Here is a 23,754-nt window from a genome sequence, read left to right on the forward strand (position 1 = left end):
TATTAGCATTGGAGGTGGTTTTTTACGGCCCGACGTAATAATTAAATACTGTTAATTTTTATTTATACACGCGCAATTATTTGTTTTTGGTGCAATTACATATATAATATATTATCGTTTTCCCCTTCTTCGATAAATATAAAATGCGCCTTTTGTCGTATTTTATATTTATTAAACCCGTTTTTTTAATAAAATTTGAATGCAATTATTTGTTTTTAATTTCAAAATATAAATAAATAAAATATTATAATTAGGTTTCAAATTGTAAGAGTTTCCCCTGGTAGCGTATTTTGGGTGCAAAATTAATAAAATTAAAATTTTACAAAAGTAAAATTTATATAAATATTATAATTAAAAAATTAAAGCGTTATTAAAAAGACCAGGTGGGGTAATAACCCTTTTAATAATATTCGCCCAGGAAAAAACAAATCGACTAAAGCAAAATTATATAAAAATTAAATTATATAAGAACACGTAATTCGAGAAATATTGTAATAATTAAATGCCAAATATAACGGCGCGGGTAAATATAATATAAAAGCTAATTTATTAGTATTTATCGACAGAGATTTACTTGGAGGAAAATAAAAGAAATAAATTAAATTCTAATTTAAACGCGATATAAATAAAAATAGTACTTTGGTGGGTTAATAATTAGGGGTTATAATTAGGGTCTGGTAGTTTTATAATTTAAATACTATATGGGGGTCGGAAAAAACCGATATATATTACCGTTAGATAAGTTTCCAAGGGTTTGTTTGGCGAAATATTAAATATAATTTCAAAATGACTAATAACACCAAGTTTAGTAAAAGTATAAAATGTTTAAAATCGAGATTTTGCCCAATTTATTCCCGTTTTTCTCTGTTGTTTTTTCTTATAATTTGCCCAACATACCACCAAATATATAATTTTAATTTATTGCGGCTTTTACGCCGCAACCTCCCTCCATAATTATTGTTCTCGGGTCCAGGGTCGAACCGTTGTTCACAAAAATATTAAAACGTATTAAATTTGAAGCGCCTTATTGTTTTCCTACCTCGATCTTTCCCCTCCCACGTTATTCTTTATACATTTCGTGCATTTACTTATATTGTACGTAGCACTATGTTTCCAGGAGGGACAGATGCCAGTCTTAATTAAAGTTTAACATTATATCACTGCGTTATCTTCTGGAGCTTTTGACAATAAAACAGTTTATCTACAGCCTATTATATTCCTTGCACCAGTTATTATAACCTATTTTAATTCTGCTCTAATGCGGAATGTTAAAATCAATCTCTATATTTAAACTATTGCATTTCAAAGGCCCTCGAGGGAAATGGAAGACGGGTTATATGGGATAAAGTTCGCCGCCTAATCCTAGTCTAATATCCTTTTAAAACGTCCTAGCTCATTTTCAAAATACTTAATACCATGAAGGCCAAAACAAAGTTATTTTTTTAATTGGTTTTTAATAGGTAATTATATTTTTTTGAAAAACTAACCACTACAGAAAAAATGTAAAGAAAGCAACGTGCGAAAAGGTGAAAGTAAACCCAGAGGACCATTAGATGAGAATAAGCGAAAACCAAACTCAACGAGCCGCGAGGCGCTCCCTGCCTCCCCTTTCCGTGTTTTATTGGCCCAATATATGCCTGCCTGTATGCCGGCATAAGCATTACTTGTCTGACTTGGAGGGCTCGGTCCTATTGGCCTTCTACTCCACGGAACCTACTGAGAGGATGATTTGGGGCAGCATTCCGGCACTCAACTGGGATATCTTTGCGTCCATCTGCAACTTACAAGATCCTTCGCCCTTCCGTTGTAAACTGCGGCGTAGCGGGCTTGTGGGCTGCGTCGTTGAAGCTTTGCGCGCAGCAATCAATTGTTTAATATTAACAATTGTTGATTTATGAAGTAACCTTGCCACCCATCCCTGACACTACTCCAAAAATGAGAGCGTATAACTTTTTTCGTTTATGCCAGTCATAATATTCGTATTCCAACTTGCAGATTGCTCTGTAAAATAGGGTGCGAAGATCTCTCATATTCTATACCGCCTTTTCGGCTTCCACCTTTCGACGAGACTGATTGGGACATTAGGACAAAGATGTCGAGGCTTGCCATTATTAGGGTACAATATCTAAATCCACCTCTATTTACAGCAGGATTTTTCTAATTTGAAGCGCTAGTGGTGGCAAATAAAGTCAATAGCACCGGTCCCATCGCAGTTGCGTTCACATTCGCGGTCAGCTGTTATAGACCTAAACCCAATTCCATGGCAGCTTTTGCAATCCGATCTTTCATCCGCACTCTTGTTTCGGCAATTTACACAATCTATGTCGCAAGTCGGACATCTTGTTTTATAAAATCCAGTTCCGGTGCACTTTCGGCACTTCGACATTTTTGCGCGGATGTCCAATTTAGAAGCCACTTAACCACTGTTTTTAGATAGCAAAGCAATCCCGCTTGGCGAAGGCGGCTCTGTATGGAAAGGTAGACTTACGTCAAAAAAGACCGTTTGTATTGTCAAATATTATAACTCTTGTGAGTGCTTAAAGCAGTGTAGGCCGATGATTTTGTAGTAATTCGAAACTTGATTTGGCGAAAGATGATAGTTTCGTGCTTGTCTTTTCGATAAACAGCTAGTTATAAGTAGTGGAATTTGAAGTGCTAATGGTGGGATAAGAGTTGAATTTATATCAAGATTCCGGTACGGTCAAGCATATGGGAGATTCGAGTATTGTAAGTACGTCTTGCCGACCCTGGTTTGCGGCTTGATCAAACTGAGTATCCAATTGAAAAGTACTTGGTAGGGATTAGGTTATCTAGGCCTGCAGCCGTCATATATCTTTTCTAAGGATGTAACATCCACTTCACCTGGCACCAGTGCTAGGGTCGCAAAGCTCGCATGGCGTACGGATTATACCAGTCAGTATCCTTTATAAATTATATCTTGGGTACTTGACTGTGTCGATGACATTTTTAACTAATGAAAAAAGATGTAATTAAAAGTTGGTTCAGCCCTAAATTACCTAAGTGCTTACCTGTTGCGGATTTCTATCTCCGAATCGCTTGGATCCGTTGGGGACCATTGCCTCATTGGTCATGAAGAATGGTGGTCAGCACAAGGGCTTGGAGCCTATTTTGTCCAATAAAAGACCGGCCTTAAATTGCCCAGTGAGGCTGAAATGGAAATTAAAGGGAATCGGGGGCGATAACAAGCGCAATGATCGGCAACTAGCTTTCCGCACTTTCCCCTTCCCACCCACCTTTACCAAATTCGATTTCTTTTCCTCCATGTTCGAGATTCCGACCATGTTAGATCAGGAAATTCGTCCTGACTGTCTTCAATATGCGGAGACCAAGTCATTGGTTTGCTCCCATCGCACTAAGCAATGAGCGACCCAACCTCGATACCGACAGCTTCTGTGACGCTGCTAATTAGACTCGGCAGGGCAATTTGTTCAGTGCATGGATTTGTGCAGGATGCCAATCGAGACACAGCGTCCCGTCACAAACAACAACTTGCTACCGGTCCCGATTCATCAATTATTACATCAATGGTTTGTCCCAAAAGCCGGTACTTCAAGTTTCCCCTATTATTTTATTCTGGCACGTGTTTTCATAACTGCCTTGTAAAACTAGTGACACCTCATAAACATATTGGTACAGTGATTGCTTGTTTCGTCACCCAGTTTCTCCTGCTTTCCCCCACTTGCAGAGGCTATCATCAGCCCTGTGTCACTTTCTACTGGAGTGTGACCTTTCCGCCGGTGGAGTCCTCCATGAAGATGCCGCCATAGATGATCGCCTCCTTGATGCCGGTGGGCTGTGTGGCAGTTCCGACGGGGTTCTTGACCAGGGAAAAGTGGTACTCTCCGAGGCCGGCAAGGTCTAAAGCATCACGCGTCAGTCATTGTCGAGCACATCGAGGTTTGGCAGATGCTGCTCACCGTTCTTGACAGGCTCGGTGGCCTGCTTGAGGGGCTCGTTGCCGGTGCTGTGGAAGACTTGCATGGTGCTGTTCACAAATCAATCAGTCAGACTACCTTTAAAGTGTCATCTACTGCACCAGAGGAACATACTTGGCATCGAAATCCAGCTTGAGAGCAAAGTTCTCAAAGCCCTTGTCGCCAAAGGGGGTCGAAAAGATCTTCTCGGGAGTGGCGGCCTTGGAGTTTCCAAAGATGGCAATGTCCTTCTTGTTGTCGGCTCCGGTGCGGACGTCGAACTGGTGGAAGCTAAAGTCGCCGGACTCGAGGTTCACGAGCTGGTAGTCGTGGGTCTCGTTGAGGGGCTTGGTGGCGTCGCGCTGAACCGAAAAGTGCAGGGTGCGCACGCCCTTCACGGCCACGTTGTCCAGCTGGGAGCGGATGCTCGGCAGCAGATCCGCACGACGGATGTTGGACTGCGGCTCGCCGCCCTTGGGGATGAAGATGGACTTGTCATCGATGTTGATGGCGAAGGCCTTGGTGTTGCCAGCTTTGTCAAACTATTAAATAAAGGGGTTGTTAGATGAGACTGGGCCAGATGACGCGGATCATGATCGCCACAGGGGAGGACTTACCAGAGATGCATCCACATTAGGGAAGGAGACGATGTCGCTAAAGTTCAGACCTGTCGTTATTGTTAGGCGTGTGAAGTCTGCAAGAGTGGAGAGCGTACCCAATTGGTGATTCACTTACCATCGCCCTTGACGACGGCGCTCTTGAAGACGCTAGCAAGAACGTTAAAGTCCTCCGGCTTTGCATCCTTTTTGATGCGACCATCAGGCAGGACAAGAGCACCGGCCTTGCTGTCTCCACCAGCAGCTGCGCCGCCGGCACCAGCGGTGGCGTTGTTGGCCGCGCCCGCCCCCGCCTTGCCGGCTCCGCCCACCGCCTTGTCGGCTCCGCTTGCCCCTGCCTTGTCGGCTTTGCCCGCTGCTTTGTCGGCCTGCTTGTTCTTGTCGTTCTTCTTGGCGTCGCCGCCCTGCTTGGCGTCGCCCCTGGCCACGATGGAAACACCGACGTGGGGATGGAGCGGGGTGGCGGCAACGGAGGTAGCCAAAAGGCCGATGAGGGTAACAAAGGTAGCCTTCATTTTGTCGGTTGGTTCAACTCTTTTTTTTTGAAGTGAATGAAAGGTGTTAAATGAATGTATGCAGAAAAAGCTAGTGGCCGGCACTGCGAAAAAGAAGTGAATGTATCAAAAAAGTTGGAAGGAAAGAAAACAGTTGGAACCTTGCTGTTGAACAGATGATGATGGGATAGAAAACTGATGTTCTCGAAGGCGTCTACGAGATGAGATATATACCTCCAATGCTCCATATGAAGAGTTGCACGGCTGTACCCGATGCAACCAGCAGCTTCGCCGCTGACATGCCAGGACAGGGCTCGTAAGTTCAGACGACATCTGTCTGCTCACAGACTTGCGACGAAGTTTCTCCTCAACTCTGACTAGTTGCCTGGCTTGGCCTGGCTCCAGTGGAATCCGTCGTTCTGAACTGGGCAATTTCTGACGCTTGAGCCGAGAGTCTAAAGAATCGGTTGGCTGCCTTTGCAACGGTGCTGACACCTGCCTCTCGGTATGAAAGTTGGATGGGGTTGCCCTGACGCGGTTCGCCGTGCATGCCGTGTGGAAAAAGAAAGTCTAAAATGCTTGATGCAACCCAAACACTCGGTATTTTTGCTGTTTGCAGCGCTGCAAACACTGTTTTGAATGACGTCGAACCGGGGCCTGCCCTGCTCAGGGTTCCAGTCACGATTTCCCTCGAGTCAAGACAGGGGTTTTCGCCAAGAGGCCCCAAGTTTCGCGGCATACCCAACGTCGTTTTAAGACTGTATGGAGACATGTCATGAACATGCCACTAGTCTGGATGCGGGAATTTCGGGCAGCGCAGCCGTTTGACTGTCCGCCCTCCGACCAGTCGCTGTGAATGTCCTGGGTGCGCGCGCCCCGAGTGAGTCTGTGTGCGTGTTGGCTTTCCCCGAGCGGAGCATCCCAAATTCTCCGTACACCTAGCCAGTGGCCGATCCTTGGTCCCAGGGGGCTCGCAGCTTGAAATTTCCGGCGCTATTCTAGTTCTAGAATGACGCCAACTGATAAATTCCACAAGGCTTCGTTGGGCTGATGTTTCCGCCCAAGGCTCAGGTTAAGGCAAAAGCAAAGACATCAATACAGTGTCGCTCAGCTTTATTCAGTCTGATTCCGAGAAGCTCCCTGTTCGGCTAGCTGGATCTTTCACTTGGGATACACCAAACTTTGACTGCATTCGGCCATTAGTAAAAGTCCAACATTGGGAGTATGTCGAGTGGTAATTCCAAACAGGCGCTCTGTTGGTCTTTCTTCCCCCATATCGCGTGAATTTGGAGAGGTCACGCCCGCCAACCTCTGACGGGGTTTAGTATATCCTATAATTCAATCTATTAATTCTTCCATCCTGCCACATGGCGAATAACCATTCCATTAGGCATCGCACCCAGCCATCAAGGGTTGGCAGGCCTAGGCAGATAGTCAAGCACTCTGGATTCTTCAAGCGGCCATATACCGCTATCGTCGAAGCCCATCATAAGCTGCCCTGTCATAAGTTCCCGGTCCATTTGACGCTATTTCATGGTTGAATTGGCTGCAAGGTTTTTTTTTTTAAAAAAAAAAAAAAAAAAAAAAAAAAACATGAAATGCCGAAGACTTACCCGAAAGGCGGATATAAAATCTTCATCTGTCTGGTAGCGAAAGACATCCAGCAGCTTATTCAGGTCCTGTGTCTTCAAGAACTGACAGGGACCTTGCCTTATCGGGTGCATACGTTGCCCTGAGTGTGCGGGTAGGGTGAGGATTTGAATGTCGATGCTTAGCCTCCCGGTGGCACCACCGAGCACCAGCCATTTCGATATCCGCGGGCGTCCATCCTCGCGCTCCATACCGCCGCTCAGCTGGTTGGAATCAAACGTGTCCATCATTTCAGTTCACTTCACGTATGCAGAGTAACCGAACCATTCCTCAAGAGAAGGAGAGCCCAGGCGTTGCACTTCTGCAGCCTTTCGCCATGTAAGCTTGTTGAAGTGACAGATCCAATTAAATATGGTCTCTTGGTTCGAAAAGCCTCCATCTGATATGTAAAGTATAGTCTTTGCCTCACACAGCGTGGTGTAATACTTGGCTGTGATTGGATCCGTTTCCGACCAATTTTTGAGGATGCAGAAAGGCTGGAGCTTATCACCAGCAGCGTTCCCACCAGCCATCAGCGCTCCAGCAGGTAAAAGCCGTGATCTCTTGCTTGGCGGCCAGAGCCTTGGCCTTCTCAAACCACTGCTTGATCCCCTCGACCTTGGTGTCTTAGGTGATATCCTTGAGGCGGACTGACTTGGTTGGAGGAAGCAGGTCTGGGTGCTTTTGCGCCCAATTCGAGTACCATTTGGAGGGCTTAAGGTGATATCGGCGCCTGGACAATATCTTGCTCCCTGCGCTTCTGATCATAGCAGCTGTGGCCTGAACCCGGCTCGGTGGAGTGCGGTGACGTAGGCGACCAGGGCGGTCTCCTCTCGATCCGAGAGGACTTTTGCGTCTTCATCGCCCTCCTCGGCTGATATTGTTGGGCGCCGAGTAGCCTTCCATGCCCGGTATTGACGCCACACGGCCCTGTACGGATACTTGTGACGTCTGCAGAATTATAGAAGAGACTCGTGCGTGATTTGGGTACCAACCACCATCTACCCGCGCTAGCACCATGCGTCTTCGCGCCGCCTCTGTCTCCCGGGCGTACTGACTGGCGACCGCAAACGCTTTCCGATATGTAGAACGCTTCGCTGCCGGGCATTCTGGTCGGCGTTTTCTTTTTTTTTTTTAATGCAATGACGTGATTGTGGGGTGGGAAGTTGGAAGTTGTTGTTGAGACGAGCTTGACGATTGAAGCCACGTGATGTACGAGCCAAGGTACAGCACAGCCCCAATCAATGGGTGCTGGCCAGGTGTAAAATGTGGCGGCGAGTACTGACGTGTGTGGCTGTGGCTGGCAATACGCCAAAATTTTGGGTCGCTAGGGTCGCCAGGATCGCCAGGATAATTAAGTTTGATGTAATTACAGCACTCTTATCTCGAATACCGAGCTGTCGCCATACGCATAGTAATTTTTATTTTTTAACCAATGGAAACGAGCTCCTAACTCTTTGCTAGTTCATACCGAAATCAATTATGGTAGCCTACGAAAATTAATTAAAATTATCCAAACAAAATTAGAAGTAGGAAGTCAACCAAGTTTACCCGTCCGTAGGGTTCAATATTTTCCCCTGGTTTTTTCCTCTTTGGATCATTTGTTGGATAAATGCTACCCCTGTTGAATAGAACAAAAGCGCTTAGCAAACAAGGGAAAGTCAAGTTAGCGCTAGTAGTCCTTTATGTTGGAGACTCTGAAGATAGTAAAAAAATATCAATTACACCTGCTGCGGCTTTGCTTAAAGAGTGTGGAAAACTTTGCCAGCTCTCGTGAAGGTTCTGTAATAATTAAAGCCGGGTTATGCAAGCTGAACAGCCCTTGAAGTGACTGCATGCAATCGCATTACTTCAATTGGAAGGTCCAGAATGATGGCATTGCAGTTTAAATTGGAATTTAATTTCTCGCTTAAAAACTTAATCTAGAATAAATGTCCACAACGGCTACCCTCAACGGTGTCAGCCCAGCTTTACGTTCGATGACAGTTACTATATAAAGGGCACTTGTGCATACTCATTTCCACGCACCAACCACAACTCCGCTTCGACTTACAACATTCCATACCCACTCTTTTAAACAAACCTTGAGATTATTCCAAAGACGTTCCAATATGCGATATTCACTCAGCTATTTAGCCTTTATATTGGCGTTGACACCGACCGTTATAGCCACTCCAGCCGGGCAAGGCCTCCAGCCGCGACGTGGAAAAGATGAGCCCACAGATCCGAATGACCGGAAATCCGACAGAATGCCAGAATCCCCGGTTAAATTTGATAAGAACAGCAATCCGGTTGACCGGACGCCCGACAGAAGTCCAAGATTCACGTCTGATAAGAACAAGCACAAAAATCCAGTTGACTGGACGCCCGACAGAATTCCAAAATCCACGTCTGGTAAGAAGCACAATCCGCAAGCCGCCAAAAAGCCCGAGACTTGGCCAAACGTATCTGGGAAAGACGAAAAACCAAGACGAGAAAGTATCTCAATCAGGCGAACTAGCGTGTATCACGGTGGGGACGCAAAATCGGGCAATTACAAGGAAAAATCGGACATACGCATCTCGATGTCTTCATCAACTGAAAGTTGGCCCAAGTGGTGGTGACGGTGAGCTGAGCTGTGGATTTGGATTTTTGAATGATACAAGGCCAGCCGGTTCGACTTGTTACATGTGCATCGGGATAAGCTGAGCAAAATGCTGGAATGTCCTTGATCTGTATCTTTGATTGCTTCTAATTTTTCAGTCATCTGGGGAGAATGTGATTGAGGCTTGGCGGTCCTAGTACAGGGATATAAAATATAACCGTTTGAGCTGTCAACTTAGATTGCTGCCTTTAACAAATCCTCGGTTTTGGAATCCTGCAGCCCAACGCAACGAGTGAATCTGAAATTAATCGCTATGACAGCCAATCTCTTTATGTTGAACAATCAAACCCTCACACCTTGTGAACTCCCAAACAGACTCCGAACCCAAGTGCACTACTTACCCGGTCGTACAATCCATCCTCGCAGCCGCCAGCTCCTAGATTACAAAGTGTCAAGATTTGGTTCGTCCTCAAAGTCTATTCTATCCAGAGACCATTGTAGGAATCTGCGCAGGGACCCAGTGGCAAGTGTTGGTCGGTGCAGGTCTGTGACAGAAATGCATCCTAGATAAAATGGAATTTCTATGCTTACTGGCGCACAAATATAAAGCAAGCTCGCCATCTTCTTTCCAAGATTGAGTAGCGGATCTATTTTGAATGGGTTTAAATCTGTATTGCAGGTGGTTTATCACGGGCAGTAACATTTACTTTTGCATCAAACAAGGCGATGAGTTCAATTAAGTACCGCGACACACGCAAATTCGGCTCATTTTGAGAAATACATTTTTAATTTGACAAAGGAAAATGAAAATAGACGACAAGGCCAAAAAAAGAAAAAAGAAATGCTGGGAATAGTGTTATTTAAATAAGGAAATAATAGCAAAAAAAAAAAAGGAAACGGTTTGGTCGGCCATACCGATTTATTTTACTCATGTAGACCACATGATTTTTACAATCCTTGCGAAAGCCATTTATCATTTAATGGGGACTTTGTTCACGAAATGAGCATTAAAGCATTCCCCGCCCTGACCCTTGTCTTTTGGAGTATTGGCTGTAAGTATTGCCAATCCGAGGACTCCGAAAAATTGCATTCTATTTTCCACAAAATGCCATAATATAAGTATAGTTACATATGGTCGACCTCAGAGGATCCCCCTAGCTGTTTTACTAAATATAAAACTTAAACTTCGTGGAAACAATGCTTTTACATTCTGGCTGGTGATTCGGCGATTCCGTTAACATCGTTGTCCATATATGTTTTCTTTCTTCCTTTTCTGATTTACGAGGAAATCCTCAACTATGCACTACTTTATGCTTTTTGCGCGGTAGTATTAAAAAGTTTTATGGAAATTCAGAAAAATCAAATAAATTGCAAGGCATAATATCTTTGTCATGTTTATCATATCCATCAAGTGGCTTGCATGAGTGTTAATCCGTAAAACGGTATGGGGTACGTTGGTGGTGTGTTTTATTTCAAATACGCACAGGGGCTCATGGCTCACGATGTTGAGACATTTCTCCCTGGCCTTCGTACGTGTAGTTCTAATACTGAATGACGTATAGAGGCCGATCGGAAAGCGAGATAAAGGAAAATTATAGTAGACCGTGAAAAATAAATCAAAGTGACAAAACAATAACTAGTTTGTACAACAGTACAAGTCTCGTCAAGGCACAAATAGACACGCTAGCAATGCCGCCATACGTTATTGAGGGGCTACACCAATGATCACTCACATCCGACTGACGGGCACTTACTAACATGCATTCCGTACCCCACCCAGTAATGTCATAACACTGCAAAAACACGTTTTGGGACTTATCCCCAGCCAAACGCCACGCAAGTTTGTCCCCCTTTATATTAAATTTGTGAGCCGAATTTTGCACAAAACAACGCGTTATATGAAGCTATTTCCAGCCTTTATATTTATAACGCACAACGCACAGCGTACCACGCCGTTTCGTCAAATCCAACTGCGTGACCGTTGCTTTTTTTTTTTTTTTTTTTTTTTTTCTGGGATGGCGCCTTTGTCCGTTACTATACCTTGTGCCTGATTTAGCCGAGATTTGCACCCAAAAAGTACCTAGTGCAGATTATCGTAGTGTGGACTTGCCAGTGGATACTAGTAAATGCCCGTCAGTCGGATGTGAGTGCTCGTAGGCAATTCGGTGCAGCCGTACTGAAATATGGTCGTAAGGCTTTGTTGAACGTGTGATCCCATTATTCACATGGTTTTATAAGGTAGGCCAACGGCCTTACAACTGTTGGGTACCCAAAAGGAACTCTTTTTAACACTAAGGGCAAAGAGAAGCAAGGCAAAGAAAAGAGGCCTTATGGGCGTTGCCGACTTTGGTAATACTTTTGAAAAAAAGAAAGCTTGGGTGTTTGATTCCTACCGTAAATGATTAGAATGGTACAAGCCCACATATATACGCGCAGTGGTATGGGATGTCTTCTTTCGCCCAATATTGTAATGAAGACGGTGAGTTGATAATTTTGATGACATAGGAATAATTGAACAACGTGCTATATAATCAAATAAAATTTATCTATTTGAAGCGTGCGTTGGAGAGGTTTTTAAAATACAAGTTCTTATATTAACTTATCACTTTATCGACTTTGCAAAGCCATTATTGCAATTCTCGTTGTTAACCATGCCATTCCAGTCTCTCACCTGCGTGCGATTATATTTTATTCCAATTCCCGTCAAGCTTTTATTGGCCGAAATTGTTGTTGATTCGTGCTGGTTGCACCGACCTCTGGGTAGTTGTAACGGTGGGGATTCCGTGACATGTATTACCTAGGTCAGGTAAGTACCTACCTAGGTAGGTATATATGGGGAAAGAAGGAATGCCAAAAGCTTTGTAATTTTACCTCGTTATTCTTTGCTTAGCTTAAATAATAATTCCTTTCGGGTACCCAGCTGTCTTTAGGCCGTTAGTTACTAGTTAGCCTACCCTATAATAGCAATACAAGTTTCCAAGATTATTCTGCCTATTGCCTTTTATTCCGTTGGCATAGCGGCTTTACCTACCACGATTAATTGTGCCACCGAATCTGGTCATGTTCAGAAAGGTCTTAAGGCCGCCGACAGAACTGGAGCTAACCTCCATACTAAGCGCGGAGGTGAACACACAGTTTATACTTGCTCCAAAGGCTATTCCTACAAAACTACAAATGGGGAATTCGCCATCGCCCACCAAGCCGCATGCGATGGTAACCGTACGTCACTTTTGGCTAAATTCTAATTGCTAAAAGTTTGGCGGAAGCTCTAGGTTGTTTTACAAACGCATACTAATAAAAAGTTTTTCTAGGATAAATTACGGCGGGATCAAATAGTTGACTTGCGTGCCAAAACAACAACACCATACTCTCTTTTATGGCCAGGGTAAACAGAGGACGGAAGCTAGTCTGTTGGCACCTGTCGACGAAAATATCCCTTCGAGGAGAGGAAAGGGAATGCTTGGGGGTCGTGCGTTGTGGGCCACTTAAGAAGGGGTTTGTAAAATCGTGGACCACGCCTCATTAGTTAGTTTCTTTAGCTAGAAAATCGCCACTTCTTCGGTTCCTCATCCCATCTGGTTTTTGGTCACCCTCGAAAAGAAGGCCGGACCGTTGCTTTTGTGGACTCGTAGCGGTGGTTGTGACCCCTGTGGACAATTGTCCAAAACCGAGTCCGATAAACACAGACGGTATCCCAGGTCATACTGTCGTAGGGTTTGGACTGGAGGTTAGACAGGGCTTATGATCTGTGTGGGACGCAAGTTGTAGTTATAGCAACTTACTTTCCAAGTTTGAATGTACTGTGATTGAATCTAGAGTGTGAACAGAAACAGGAGATCAACCAACGAGGTGTATATTGTGGTCGCCATATTGTCGAAATAGGACTGGAATAAGGCACAGTGTAAGGAAATACTATGATGGCTAAAGCCTCGGTGAGCAGTAGTGCTTTTTCGATGTGTAAATCCAACATATCCACCATTTACGGTGGTACTTGGCTACGAGCTTTCCTTTATACAAACCTGCCTTACCTCTCGTTGTCCAAGCCCTTTACCACATCCAAACTAAAGAAAGGATCATACAGTAATACATGGTAGAATCACTGGTCGGAATAAAGGTCTCAAGCAGCAGAAACCATGGCTGGTTCGTAGATACTAAGCCACACAACATCCTTCAGCCTTTCAAGACAGCCCAACAAGGCCCAACCGGGCAAGATTGCATCATCTCAGATAAGATGCGAGTTTCCAGACAAGTCAAAATTGACAGTATGGGCCTCAAACTTGCATGCCAAGGGGGCGGTACCGGTACATATCGTTATGCTTCCTACTATCCTTCAGCAGTGACACGACTGGCTCTTTAAAGACTCTAGTGCCAAACGGCACCAAGCCAAAAATGGAGCTCAGCACAGCTTGGCAGGAGTCACAGACAGAGTCAGCCGTACCACCAGCAATCTCGGCTCATTTTTTATTTTTACTCGGAGTGAACACCTGAGCTGCTTCAACTCGTCATCGTTCTCAATTCACGGTAAACAACAACGTCCCTTCCAGAACAATACTACAACTACACACACATCAATCATGGCATCCCAAGCCCCAGACAGCGGCGAGAACAGCTACCCAACCCACAAACACCTCCTCACAGCCGACACTCCCGTCCACCCGTCACCGTCGACGCGCTGGACATCCAGCTGTACAACTGCTGGCCGTCGACAAACCTCTTTGCAGACCCGGCGCCTGGAGACTCGGAGTGGGATCCTTGTTTCACGGGGGAGGATGATGACAGAGAGAGCAAGCGGAACCGGCTAAGATGCTGGTATGGGTCCGAGCGGCCGGCTGAGCGGCAGTGTTGGTTGTCAGGGCGGGTGGGGTGTGTTGTGAGCTTTTGGAATCTTGTCACTGCTGTGAATGAGTGGCTGCTTGGACTGGGGGTGATATAAGAGTGGCGAGGGGCAAGATAGATTGGGATGCCGGAGGGCGTTTGTCGGGATTGATGAGATTGTTTATATCTGGCCGGTAGATGTGGCCAAAATCTAGCTCATTTGGGACTTGAAAAGGTTGGGAAGGCAGTGAAATGTTGTTGGAGGGAATGGGCGGATATGGCGAGGTGGTTGCGTGAGTGGAAATACCGCAGCTTCGGAACAAATTAGTGATCAAATTAGACTTGGATTTACTCTTGGTCCAAGGCTTTGCGGATGGACAATGTAAAGAAACATACCTCTTCATATCTGCTGCTGTGTTTGCACACCTTTTACCGCTTCCCCGGATTCTCTTCCTATAATATTCGATACAAGCAGCTACATGAATCCTGTGTTCATGCCAAGCCGTTTTACGTAGTAGAGATAGGTATGATGGTGCAGAAATATTTCCCTGGAAGCTGGATTGCAAACTGTCAATGGATCATCGGCCTGCTACATGTATAAAAAGCAACGCATGTGAAATGCATGTAACGATGGTGCAACAGTTGTTTCGGTTTGTTTTTCTTTTTTCTTCTTGACTTGCAATTTCGAAGACATCGCTGGTAAGCTCAGCCGTCACATCATTACCTGGGTGAACACATCTATGATCTGCCGAGGTGCAAAGGGAACCGAACGTTGAAATTTGTAATGGTATCATTCAGCAACTTGGGGAATCAAGCCTATGTTGGTCTATATACATCAAAGAACCCTCTCAAACAACCTCCAACTAAAACTTGGCAAAGGTAGCGCCCGTCATGGTGACGGAGAAATCAAGCGTCCTAGCCGCCTCAGTCATGTTCAAGATACCCGCGTTGTACTTGAGCAGCGTCGCGGGGGTGTTGACGACTACGAGCGTGGCGTCCTCGGTCTTTGCGAGCTCGACGGAGCCCGAGCCGCCCTCGAGCGTCTGGTATCGCACCTTGTTCGTCGCCGAGTCGAGCACGGAAAACATGGCCGTGAATCCCATGGTCGCATTCGCGGGCGTGACCTTGACGTCTGCGCGGGTCGCGCCATCCGCCATGACCAGCTTGCCCATGGTGGCGCCCATGTACTGCGGCGCGCGCTCCGGGCTGACCTTGAAGGTGCCGTTCTCCGTGGGGGTCGGGAAGTTGTACATGTTGAGGAACTGCTTGTTCTCGAGCATGTACCGCTGGATGGTGGGGTGGCCAATGTCGCCGTTGGCCATGCGCGCCCAGTACTTGGCCACGACGTCCTGCACCTTGGCCGAGCCGCCCAGCACGCGCTGCAGGGCGTGCAGCGGCGTCTCGTCGGTGCCCACGTCCGGGGTCGCGCGGAGCATCGCCGGCACGACGTCCCGCCCGAGACCCTCGATGTTGTCCAGGTTGCGGAAGAGGTATTCGAAGAAGGGCCAGGCCTGGTAGGGGTTGCCCTTGGTGCGGTCGCTGGCGTCGACGATGGACAGGTAGGATTCGCCGACCACCTTGAACGGGTCAAAGTTGGAGTCGCCGCCCGACGCGTTGAATTTGGCGCGCGAGGGTCCGCACACGTCGTCGCCAGACGTGAGGTACACGTCGGCCACCCAGTTGGCCAGCGCCTTGTTCCAGGGCTGGCAGTTGGGGATGCGCGCCCAGGCGTTGTTGAGACCCTGGTGCCAGTGCAGCACGTGGCCGTATTCGTGCACAGATAGATACGGGGTCATGTAACCGTTCTTTATCCTCACAGTTGCGCGGCCGGTAGGGATGTCGTAAGATGCGTAACCGTCAAAGTCGGCGCCAAACGGGAGCGCACTAACCATGGAAAAGTCGGACTTGTAGTAAGGGCCCTTTTCGGGTGTGCCGTATTGGTTCAGCCCTGATGAATTGAAGCCGAGTCTTCCCACGAAGCAGTCATAGGCGGCTTCGAGGGGCTTCAATCCCTCGACAGCCTGCGCCTCGGTGGTCTCAGAGCCAAGGTAGATGCGGAAGTGCGCCGAGTCGACGTGTGCGGGGACCGTACCGTTGGTCGTGTTGTCTGGTTTGATCGGGTATGGCTCAAACACAGGCGGCTCGGCCGGATTGATAGTTCGGTAATCCAACCTCGCCGCTTGGGGAGCGGCGAGAACGCCAGCAACGGCCAGGGCCGATGCGAAAAGGGTAGGTGGCGCCATCGTGTATTATTGGCGTGTTCTAAAGATACCTAGTTTGACCACTGGAAAGAGTGACAGTGGGCCAAAATCTGGTAGGTAAAATGACAGCGAATGACTGGACCGAGTTGGCTGTCCTGGGAAAATCTTGTAAACTACATGGAAAAGCGATGCGGCTGTCTCTTTTAAAGGCAACGGCCTAGAGTGAAACCCCCCCTTGCCCCTATTTTCCCAGGAGTTCGTCAGGGTCGTAATGGATTGACGATCTATTTTAATGCAGGCGTGTTAACCTTGCCCACAGTGGAACCTACCGAATCGATCCACCCAACTGTTGTATGTAAAAGCCTCTCTGGGCCAATTGTCAGCTGGGCATTCAGGGGTGCTACACGAGCTGGCCTACCCAAAGGAGGAAAGGTATGGATGCTAGCTCTGAGGTTTCTACACGTTGACTTGAAATCGGACTTGATGGCTGCAGCTAAAAATACCATATTGAACCGGGATATGTACCATAATTGTTTTCTAACTGTAAAACTCTAATCGGTCTGTGAAATGTTGCAGTGAAGCATTGGCTGACAGCAGACAGAAAACACAGCAGAAACAAAACCAGATCGCTCCGTCGGAAACTGACTCGTCCCATGGGATGCTAAAATATGCCTGATTACGAACTACATCACACGAGCGTCGATCTTGGCCTCGCCAAATTTCTCCCCGCAGCAAGAAAAAAAAAGACATTTTCCTTGCTACAGAGGCTCGTATTCAGAATGAGCCATCCAAAATCAGTAGAAAGCGCAGCCCCAGGTATTTCCTATTGAATGTGGGAAACGGTCCACGGAGGCAGTGAGTCCGGAACCATTTGTAAGGGATATACTATGAAAAAAGTGATAAAACAACAATACGCGTGATGCCATGCGACAAAAGCATAAACACAAGATATATATAAAACTACGAAGCAACACCGCCAATGGTGCCGATGGTGCCGATGTTATGTTTGTGGGTTGGGGCTTCTGTAGTGAGCGGGCCCTCCCGCGCTGACTCTGACAGCGACAATCTCAACTTCTTTTCTGTGCAATTTAGTTCGCCCTTGCTTGCCTCTTCTCCAGCCCCCAAGAAAAGTCTCAGATCGTGGCTTAAAAACGCACCAGATCCAATCCAGCAACGTGCAAATTTAGTTTAGACTCATGCTTGTCAGGACTCAGGAGAGTGCGCGTTGGAAATCATAAGGTAAAAATTATGGTGGGCAGGGTACGTTACCCAACTCCACTGGTTTCCTGGCCGATCTGGGACATGCAGATCAAACAATTCGCCCATGTTGGGACTCCTTGGTTAGGCCGTCAACCCCTGTCATCACGGCCCGCGTCCCTCCGATCCAGATCTTGGATTCATCCCAAGCGTCTCTGATGCATTTCTTTCGAGAACACTTCTTTTTATGTTGCATATTATTTTCACAGTCGAATTGGGACTGTACGCCTTTGTCGGTGACAAAAAGTCCTACGATTTATCGGCTGACGGGGCAATGCACGCGTCGGATTGCAAAATTTATTGCTGCGCCTGACACCCGACGTCATGGCCGAATACTGACGCGGGAGGTCGAGAGCCGCCGCTGGGTCATGATTCCCATCGCCACCAGCACGACACCCCTTAGTCTGGAGTTCCCAACTTCGAGAGATATGCTTACAGAGCCACATTGGCGCATCAATCTCTAGCGATGGGTTGTAAACACATTAACGACGCGGATAAACTTCAATGGTGAACCGTGCGTAGGTAGTCAAGTAACTGGATGCATGGCCGCCCCTCCTCGGAGAACCCAATCGTGACGCCAAGGTAATTGTCGACATACTGTATAATTTGCACTTGCGCAGTTCAAGGCGAATTGAGCGCTGCCTGGGGCGGCGGCGACGAACACGTCTAAATATCATTTCATCGAAGATCTTACTTGCCTACCAAATCTTCTCAATCCAGTATTGGGGTCATTGGCGCGGTGCGTACCTGTCAATGTGTCTAGCTAGAAGACATTTTGCAGTGGTGTTTCCGCACTGCCCACGCGTCGGCTTAGCAATTGCATGATGCAACTGCCCAGAATAATCAGCCAAGGCACTATCGAGCTTTTTGTTTCTTCGATTCTAGCCCCAACTCGGGTACGCGGAATGATGATAGATCCACAATCTTCCCCACGAGGCGTCTTCTGCGCTATCGTGACGTCAGACGTCGCGGCTCGGCAACATCGCAAGATCAGGTTTCTGCGAACGTGTGGGCATATTTCAAGTTGCTTACCATATGAAGAAGAACAAATCCCAGATCCGGTATAGAATTCCTCGCCTGCTGCTAAAGTCAGAAACTACCGCCAGTGCATCAAACCTCGAACCTCAATCAACCGCCAGCAATAAAACATCCACGCCCAACATGAGCACCAACACAGCATCCATCAACGCCGGACAGGGCGCCGGAAACACCTACCAGAACCCCAACATAAACCCTTCGACTTCGCAAGGCGTCGGCGCCGGCGCCGGGTCCATGAACCTGGGGCAGCAGCGCCTCGGCGGCGACAGCACGAACCCCGACGGCGCCTCCCGCGGCACCACGACGCAGAACAGCACCAGCGCCACGCAGCTGGGGAGCTCCCTGGGGCAGGAGGCGAGCGGCACCGGTGCTGCGGCAACCAGCGGCGTCGGGGCAAACAGCTCGACCGTCGGTGGCGGTGACGCCCCGACGTCGCGGACGGGTGGTATCGCTGGGCAGATCAAGGGTGCTTTTGCCCAAGGACATGTAAGACGATGACACATCCCCGGCCGATGCGAAATGTTATCATATGCTGACGGTGTAAAAAAATAGGGTGTCGGTGAGATCCTGAGAGGAAAAGTCAACTCTGCAGTGGACACCATGGCGGGTGACTCGCAGGGCATGGCGATAGACAAGCGCACGACCACTGCTGGAGAGAGGGAATATGCCAACAAGGAGTTTGCCAAGAAGAGTAGTAGTAGTAGTAGTATTATTTAACGCCGGGCTCGGCCCGGCTCATTAGCCGGCCGTTAGCAACCTCCCGAGGGGTATCTCGGCGCGCTTTCTATTTTCTCTATTTACACAGCGGAAAACAAGGGCATAGAAGCGAATCGAGCCTGACCGGGTTCGTGCCCGGTCCTGCTTACAGGTTTGTTCACTGACGCGACCCCGTGCCTTCAGGCGCACGGAGGATTCGTCTGACGGCAGTTGACGGCTCTTCATCGAGAGGGGCCTGTGTCCAAACAGCGGAGCTGTCGGTCGTTTGTAGCCATGGAGACGAAGTTCCCAACAAGTGTGGGCTCGACGGCACAGGCGGGTGGTTGTTGTCGATAGCCAGCCGGGTTATCCTTGCCACGGGCAAGCGGGGAGGAGGTGGAGGGAGCAGGATTCGAACCTACGTTACTCAAGTAACAGCCATGGCGCTTAACCACTGCGCCATTCCCCCCTGCCAAGAAGACAAGTACAGACTAGGATACCTGGAGGTTTAGAGCATAGATCTTTTTGAGCGTCTGAAATTCATTCATGGGTATTTGCACCTTACCAGAAGACCAGAGGTCAGGCTTTGTAGGTCGACTTTGCATGTGGTAACAATCTACATGGACAAGGTAGGTAGCGTAACCGAACGTTTGACCCAGGACGGGCAAGAAGTTGCCAGGCAGCTTGATGTTACTCAACCGCGGTTTTATCTCGAGGCCCTCTGAGCTATCTCGAGAGCACCTAGGTTGCGCTATCCAAAGCCTCGTACATCCCCAGTACGATCTTCAAAGCGGGGCGAGCGTACGTATCATGATTACCGCGATGTTGTTCCCAAGAAAACCAGCTCCTGATTGGGTTTCACCATATAAACATAAAAGACATCAGCCTGTAGGTGCCCCTTTTAAGAACTTTAAAATGTCTACAGAGGTGGCCCTCCTGCGACATCAATATGCTGGATATGGACATGGACGCATGTGGGGATTTGGATGAAGCTGAAAGCTTGCCAAAGACTATGGGTCAGTGATTTGGAAAAGTTACGGAGTTCCCGACAAGTATCCTTGCTTGTGACATATGTAGACGAGTGACTCGAGATACGAAGGAGATGGACAGTAGGACTGAAGCGCTTAAAAATAAGATAGTCGAAGAATTGAAGAATTAATATCTAGTTATCAATTACGTTACTTTCAGGTCTATAAAATTAGCTGCCTTCTATCCCCCCATCCCTCATGCCCATTCCTCCTTTTAAGTCCAAAATCTACTCCGCACCCTGGTCCTCCTTCAAATACACATCTACAAACTCCAGTCAGCTCCAGCAACGTCGACATAACACTCCTCCTCCACGACGTGGGCGTGCGAGAACCAGTTCCACTCGGTGTTCTCCTCGATGGGCTTGAGCTCATCGCACTGAGCGAGCAGGTTGATGTCGACGCAGCCCTCGGGCGTCTCCTCGCCCTCGTACACGTAGTCGACGACGTTCCACAGGCTCTGGTAGTACTGGACCCAGTGCTTGCACGCGACGAACTTTCCAGCGCCGAAGCGGCTGACCAGCTTCTTGCCCTCGAGCACGACGTCGTCGCCGGCGTCCGGGCCGGGCTGCAGAAATGTTGCGTGGCTTTTGTCGTTGGCGGGCAGGTCGAACTCGTCGGGCCGCTGCATGTGAAAGTGCGGCGAAAAGCCGTTGCTGTCGGTCAGGACCTGCGAGGTGCCGCCCTGCTCGGTCGAGCCGTTGGTGTAAAAAATGCGCGAGCCGCCGCCCTCGTACTGCTCGTACAGCACGGCGCGGTTGTAGGGCGGCCCGATGTGGATCCCCGTCACCTGGAAGTGGTTGATCTCGGCGCCGAACCCCGTGATGGGCGATTCGGTCACGTTGGCGATCAGCTTCCAGCCGCGCGACCGCGAGGTCTCGGGGCCGGAGCGGCGGGCAATGGGGTTGGCGGCCGCGAGGGCGGCTAGGGTGGCGAGGAGGATTGATTTGGTGAGCATTTTGTTTTTCTTCTTTGGTTTTTGAGTGGTATGTGAGTGGGTGGGATTTTGTGAACAGAGCTCGGGTCTACTGTGTGGTTGATGATGTTGTTGCTGTCCTTGAATGAGAATTTGTTGCTGTGATGAGGGAAAGGGGAACTTTTATAGTCGAATTGTCTATCTCTTTGCGAAAAAAAAAGAATGTCTCAACCCCTTTCAAATAGCAGCATCGCCGAAAAGTTCCATACGTCAATGCCAATGAAGCGAGCCTTCAATACGATATAATGTGCAGGACGGGCGACGATACGAACTTTGCTATAGTCAGCAAATTCGCCGCTTTATTGCGAGAGGGTGGTGTCCAAAAGTGACGTGACAGCCCTATGCTACACTTGCACATGTACGCGATCGACCGAGAATCCAATCGACGAGATGGAAGAAGGGTCACATTTCCCCGCTCGTGTTTTCCTTTTTTTTTTTTTTTCTGACAACCACAACGACGGAGGTGCCGACCAGCCGAAGGAACGTTTCCCCTCGCGTAGAATTCGGTCGCGGTGAGTTGGCTCCGCCGCTTCGTATCTGCAGCACCCTTTGATTGGACCAAGTCAATCAGCCTGTGTAACTCTGCATACCTATCTGGCTACATGTCAGCTGTGCCACGATTGGCAACGGCAGCGCCGTTGGTGAGCAACGTGGGGTTTGGGGAGGCCCGTGTTCGACCAGATGGACGACTTTCATCAAAAGCACTTTGCATGACAGCCAGTGCACCTCGTGAGGAATATTGGAGCATGTGTTATTTTTTAGGCATGCATGAGTGTGCTGTTCTAACTGTACGTGATGCCAGAATCATTCAATTCCACATTCTCCTTTGCAAAAAGAAAGACAAACCAGACGGTAGCGACTGTAAACCCCAGCAGCAAGCAGCCACGCCTCCACATGTGCTCCCGCATGTGTTGCTCGCTGGCAAATCCATGAAAAAAAAGCATCTCAGACCGAACCCGTCGACCAGTTTCTCCCAAGACTCCCGAGCCTGGCTAACCTACTTCAGCTATGCCGCGCGGATCTGGCGTATGAGCCAGTTCGGCGCCGCGATGGACGACTCGGTCGTATACAGAAAGTGCGCGGGCAGAAGGAACAGGGTTCCGAAGCAAACGGCATCGGAGGCGTTGCAGTAGACCTCGGTCTTTTCGGTCGGGAAATCCGGGATCCGCCCGCGGTTCTGGAGGTTCTTGGTGTACCCAAACAGCACCACGCCCTTGATCTGGTCCTGCACGGCAGCGGGCATCTCGCTGACTGCGTTGAACATGACTGCTGTTCCCTGGCTGTGTGTTTTGAACAATTTCACAATCTTGTCAGTCCCTTCCATTTATTTACATGGCCAACAAGTCTCCAGTGGGGACACTATTCGGCAAAAAAAACAAAAAAAAAAAAAAAAGAGAGGCAAGAAGAAAGGCTCACCTGTATCCTCCAGCAACAACGGCAGCGTTGGGACATTTGGTGTTGGCCAGGGTGAACATGCGCTTCGCCTCGTCGATGGCGCCCTGCGTGGTCCCCGCCGGGAGGAAGTTGGGCGAGAGGGCGGCGTCGTACGGGTCACCCACGCCCTGCACCCAGATGTCGTTGCGGAACTCGCGCTCAAGCGCCGAGGCCACGTTGGTGCCGGCGCTGAGACCCTGCAGATTACCAAAAGAGGTTAGTGCGTTGAGCGGGAGTCGGGGGAGATTATGTCTTGGATCCAAGACGTTCAGGGGAGGGTGAAGGCGTTGGATAGAGTAGCGCAAGACATACCATGTTGCCAACCTCGCCCGAAGCCCTGGCAAAGATCAAGATGACACTGGGGCAGGCCGCGGCGTTACCGGATATGAGATCGTTGCGCACCGAGTTCAACTGGCGCGCCTCCAGCTCGGAAGGCTTCTCGACATTGGTGGCGATGGGGGAGGCTGAGGCCAGGGCAATGAGAGTGAGAGCGACGGTGATGAACTGCATTGTTGCGAGTGTGTATGTTGTGGTGCTGATGTTGTCCTGGGCTGGGCTGGGGCTGGGGCTTGAGGATGGTTCCTTCATTCATCTCCAGGAAGACAAAGATGCGGCGTGGTTTATATAGAGAAGACATCATTTTGTGTTTTCCAGGTGTTGCCCACCATCTCCTCCGCCAAGTGTATTCCAACCCTCCCTCGCGAGGTCCCTGAACCTCGGTTTGCAACGCTGTAAATCATCGTCAGCCGCCATGTAATAATTAGAGTGTCGTGTTGTTGATCTGGAGAGACCTCGGTATGAAACGCTGCCATGCATTCAGCAACACCAATATTTACCAACTAGTATCGACAGATGCCCTGCGAGGTGGGACATACTATAACAGTCTTGTGTAGTACACGTAAGAGAATAAAAAGACAAGAAAAATGAGCCTCGGCAACAGTACGCATTACCCTAGTGTTTATGCTACAATAACGTTGCGTACCCCCTGTTCGGCACCCCCCCTGTTCGGCACCCTGAAAATCTAACAACGAAATGCCTACTTTTATAAACTGA

At 48.4% G+C, this 23,754-nt stretch overlaps 9 protein-coding genes and 1 pseudogene across 10 annotated transcripts; 3 read left to right on the forward strand and 7 right to left on the reverse strand.

Annotated features, from left to right (window-relative positions):
• Positions 1-3,733: 3,733 nt before the first annotated feature.
• MGG_01956 (uncharacterized protein) lies at positions 3,734-5,067 on the reverse strand (the record flags this gene model as incomplete). Its single annotated transcript, XM_003719270.1, has 5 exons — positions 3,734-3,879; positions 3,939-4,006; positions 4,071-4,477; positions 4,553-4,602; positions 4,671-5,067. 5 exons carry the CDS (start codon positions 5,065-5,067, stop codon positions 3,734-3,736), a joined length of 1,068 nt encoding a protein of 355 aa, XP_003719318.1.
• A 1,385-nt stretch (positions 5,068-6,452) lies between these two features.
• MGG_15367 (uncharacterized protein) lies at positions 6,453-6,923 on the reverse strand (the record flags this gene model as incomplete). The annotated part of the gene is made up of 2 exons (XM_003719271.1): positions 6,453-6,572; positions 6,660-6,923. 2 exons carry the CDS (start codon positions 6,921-6,923, stop codon positions 6,453-6,455), a joined length of 384 nt encoding a protein of 127 aa, XP_003719319.1.
• Positions 6,924-7,390: 467 nt separating this feature from the next.
• MGG_15366 (uncharacterized protein) lies at positions 7,391-7,783 on the reverse strand (the record flags this gene model as incomplete). The annotated part of the gene is made up of 1 exon (XM_003719272.1): positions 7,391-7,783. The coding sequence occupies one exon, from the start codon at positions 7,781-7,783 to the stop codon at positions 7,391-7,393; it is 393 nt and encodes a 130-aa protein (XP_003719320.1).
• Positions 7,784-8,786: 1,003 nt separating this feature from the next.
• MGG_01953 (uncharacterized protein) lies at positions 8,787-9,699 on the forward strand (the record flags this gene model as incomplete). The annotated part of the gene is made up of 2 exons (XM_003719273.1): positions 8,787-9,069; positions 9,635-9,699. 2 exons carry the CDS (start codon positions 8,787-8,789, stop codon positions 9,697-9,699), a joined length of 348 nt encoding a protein of 115 aa, XP_003719321.1.
• Positions 9,700-12,047: 2,348 nt separating this feature from the next.
• Positions 12,048-12,575, forward strand: MGG_17591 (uncharacterized protein; the record flags this gene model as incomplete). The annotated part of the gene is made up of 3 exons (XM_003719274.1): positions 12,048-12,065; positions 12,328-12,478; positions 12,571-12,575. The coding sequence occupies 3 exons, from the start codon at positions 12,048-12,050 to the stop codon at positions 12,573-12,575; spliced, it is 174 nt and encodes a 57-aa protein (XP_003719322.1).
• A 2,265-nt stretch (positions 12,576-14,840) lies between these two features.
• On the reverse strand, positions 14,841-16,510 carry MGG_01952 (uncharacterized protein). The gene has a single exon (XM_003719275.1). It carries the CDS (start codon positions 16,315-16,317, stop codon positions 14,938-14,940), a length of 1,380 nt encoding a protein of 459 aa, XP_003719323.1. The 5' UTR covers positions 16,318-16,510; the 3' UTR covers positions 14,841-14,937.
• Positions 16,511-18,576: 2,066 nt separating this feature from the next.
• On the forward strand, positions 18,577-19,363 carry MGG_01945 (uncharacterized protein). The gene is made up of 2 exons (XM_003719276.1): positions 18,577-19,056; positions 19,123-19,363. The coding sequence occupies exons 1-2, from the start codon at positions 18,694-18,696 to the stop codon at positions 19,285-19,287; spliced, it is 528 nt and encodes a 175-aa protein (XP_003719324.1). The 5' UTR covers positions 18,577-18,693; the 3' UTR covers positions 19,288-19,363.
• A 300-nt stretch (positions 19,364-19,663) lies between these two features.
• On the reverse strand, positions 19,664-19,735 carry MGG_20263 (annotated as a pseudogene). The gene has a single exon. The product of its transcript is annotated as a tRNA-OTHER (tRNA).
• Positions 19,736-20,362: 627 nt separating this feature from the next.
• MGG_01944 (uncharacterized protein) lies at positions 20,363-21,701 on the reverse strand. Its single transcript, XM_003719277.1, has one exon. It carries the CDS (start codon positions 21,247-21,249, stop codon positions 20,557-20,559), a length of 693 nt encoding a protein of 230 aa, XP_003719325.1. The 5' UTR covers positions 21,250-21,701; the 3' UTR covers positions 20,363-20,556.
• Positions 21,702-22,273: 572 nt separating this feature from the next.
• MGG_01943 (cutinase) lies at positions 22,274-23,211 on the reverse strand (the record flags this gene model as incomplete). Its single annotated transcript, XM_003719278.1, has 3 exons — positions 22,274-22,547; positions 22,684-22,898; positions 23,014-23,211. The coding sequence occupies 3 exons, from the start codon at positions 23,209-23,211 to the stop codon at positions 22,274-22,276; spliced, it is 687 nt and encodes a 228-aa protein (XP_003719326.1).
• Between the last annotated feature and the right edge of the window lie 543 nt (positions 23,212-23,754).

This window comes from Pyricularia oryzae, chromosome 6, assembly GCF_000002495.2.
Source record: "Pyricularia oryzae 70-15 chromosome 6, whole genome shotgun sequence".
Taxonomy (NCBI): domain Eukaryota; kingdom Fungi; phylum Ascomycota; class Sordariomycetes; order Magnaporthales; family Pyriculariaceae; genus Pyricularia; species Pyricularia oryzae.

Coding starts and splice junctions, on each gene's coding strand:
- MGG_01945 (XM_003719276.1), top strand. CDS start 18,694: ATGAGCACCAACACAGCATCCATCAACGCCGGACAGGGCGCCGGAAAC. Junction 19,057..19,122: donor GTGCTTTTGCCCAAGGACAT/GTAAGACGATGA, acceptor GTAAAAAAATAG/GGTGTCGGTGAGATCCTGAG.
- MGG_01944 (XM_003719277.1), bottom strand. CDS start 21,249: ATGCTCACCAAATCAATCCTCCTCGCCACCCTAGCCGCCCTCGCGGCC.
- MGG_01952 (XM_003719275.1), bottom strand. CDS start 16,317: ATGGCGCCACCTACCCTTTTCGCATCGGCCCTGGCCGTTGCTGGCGTT.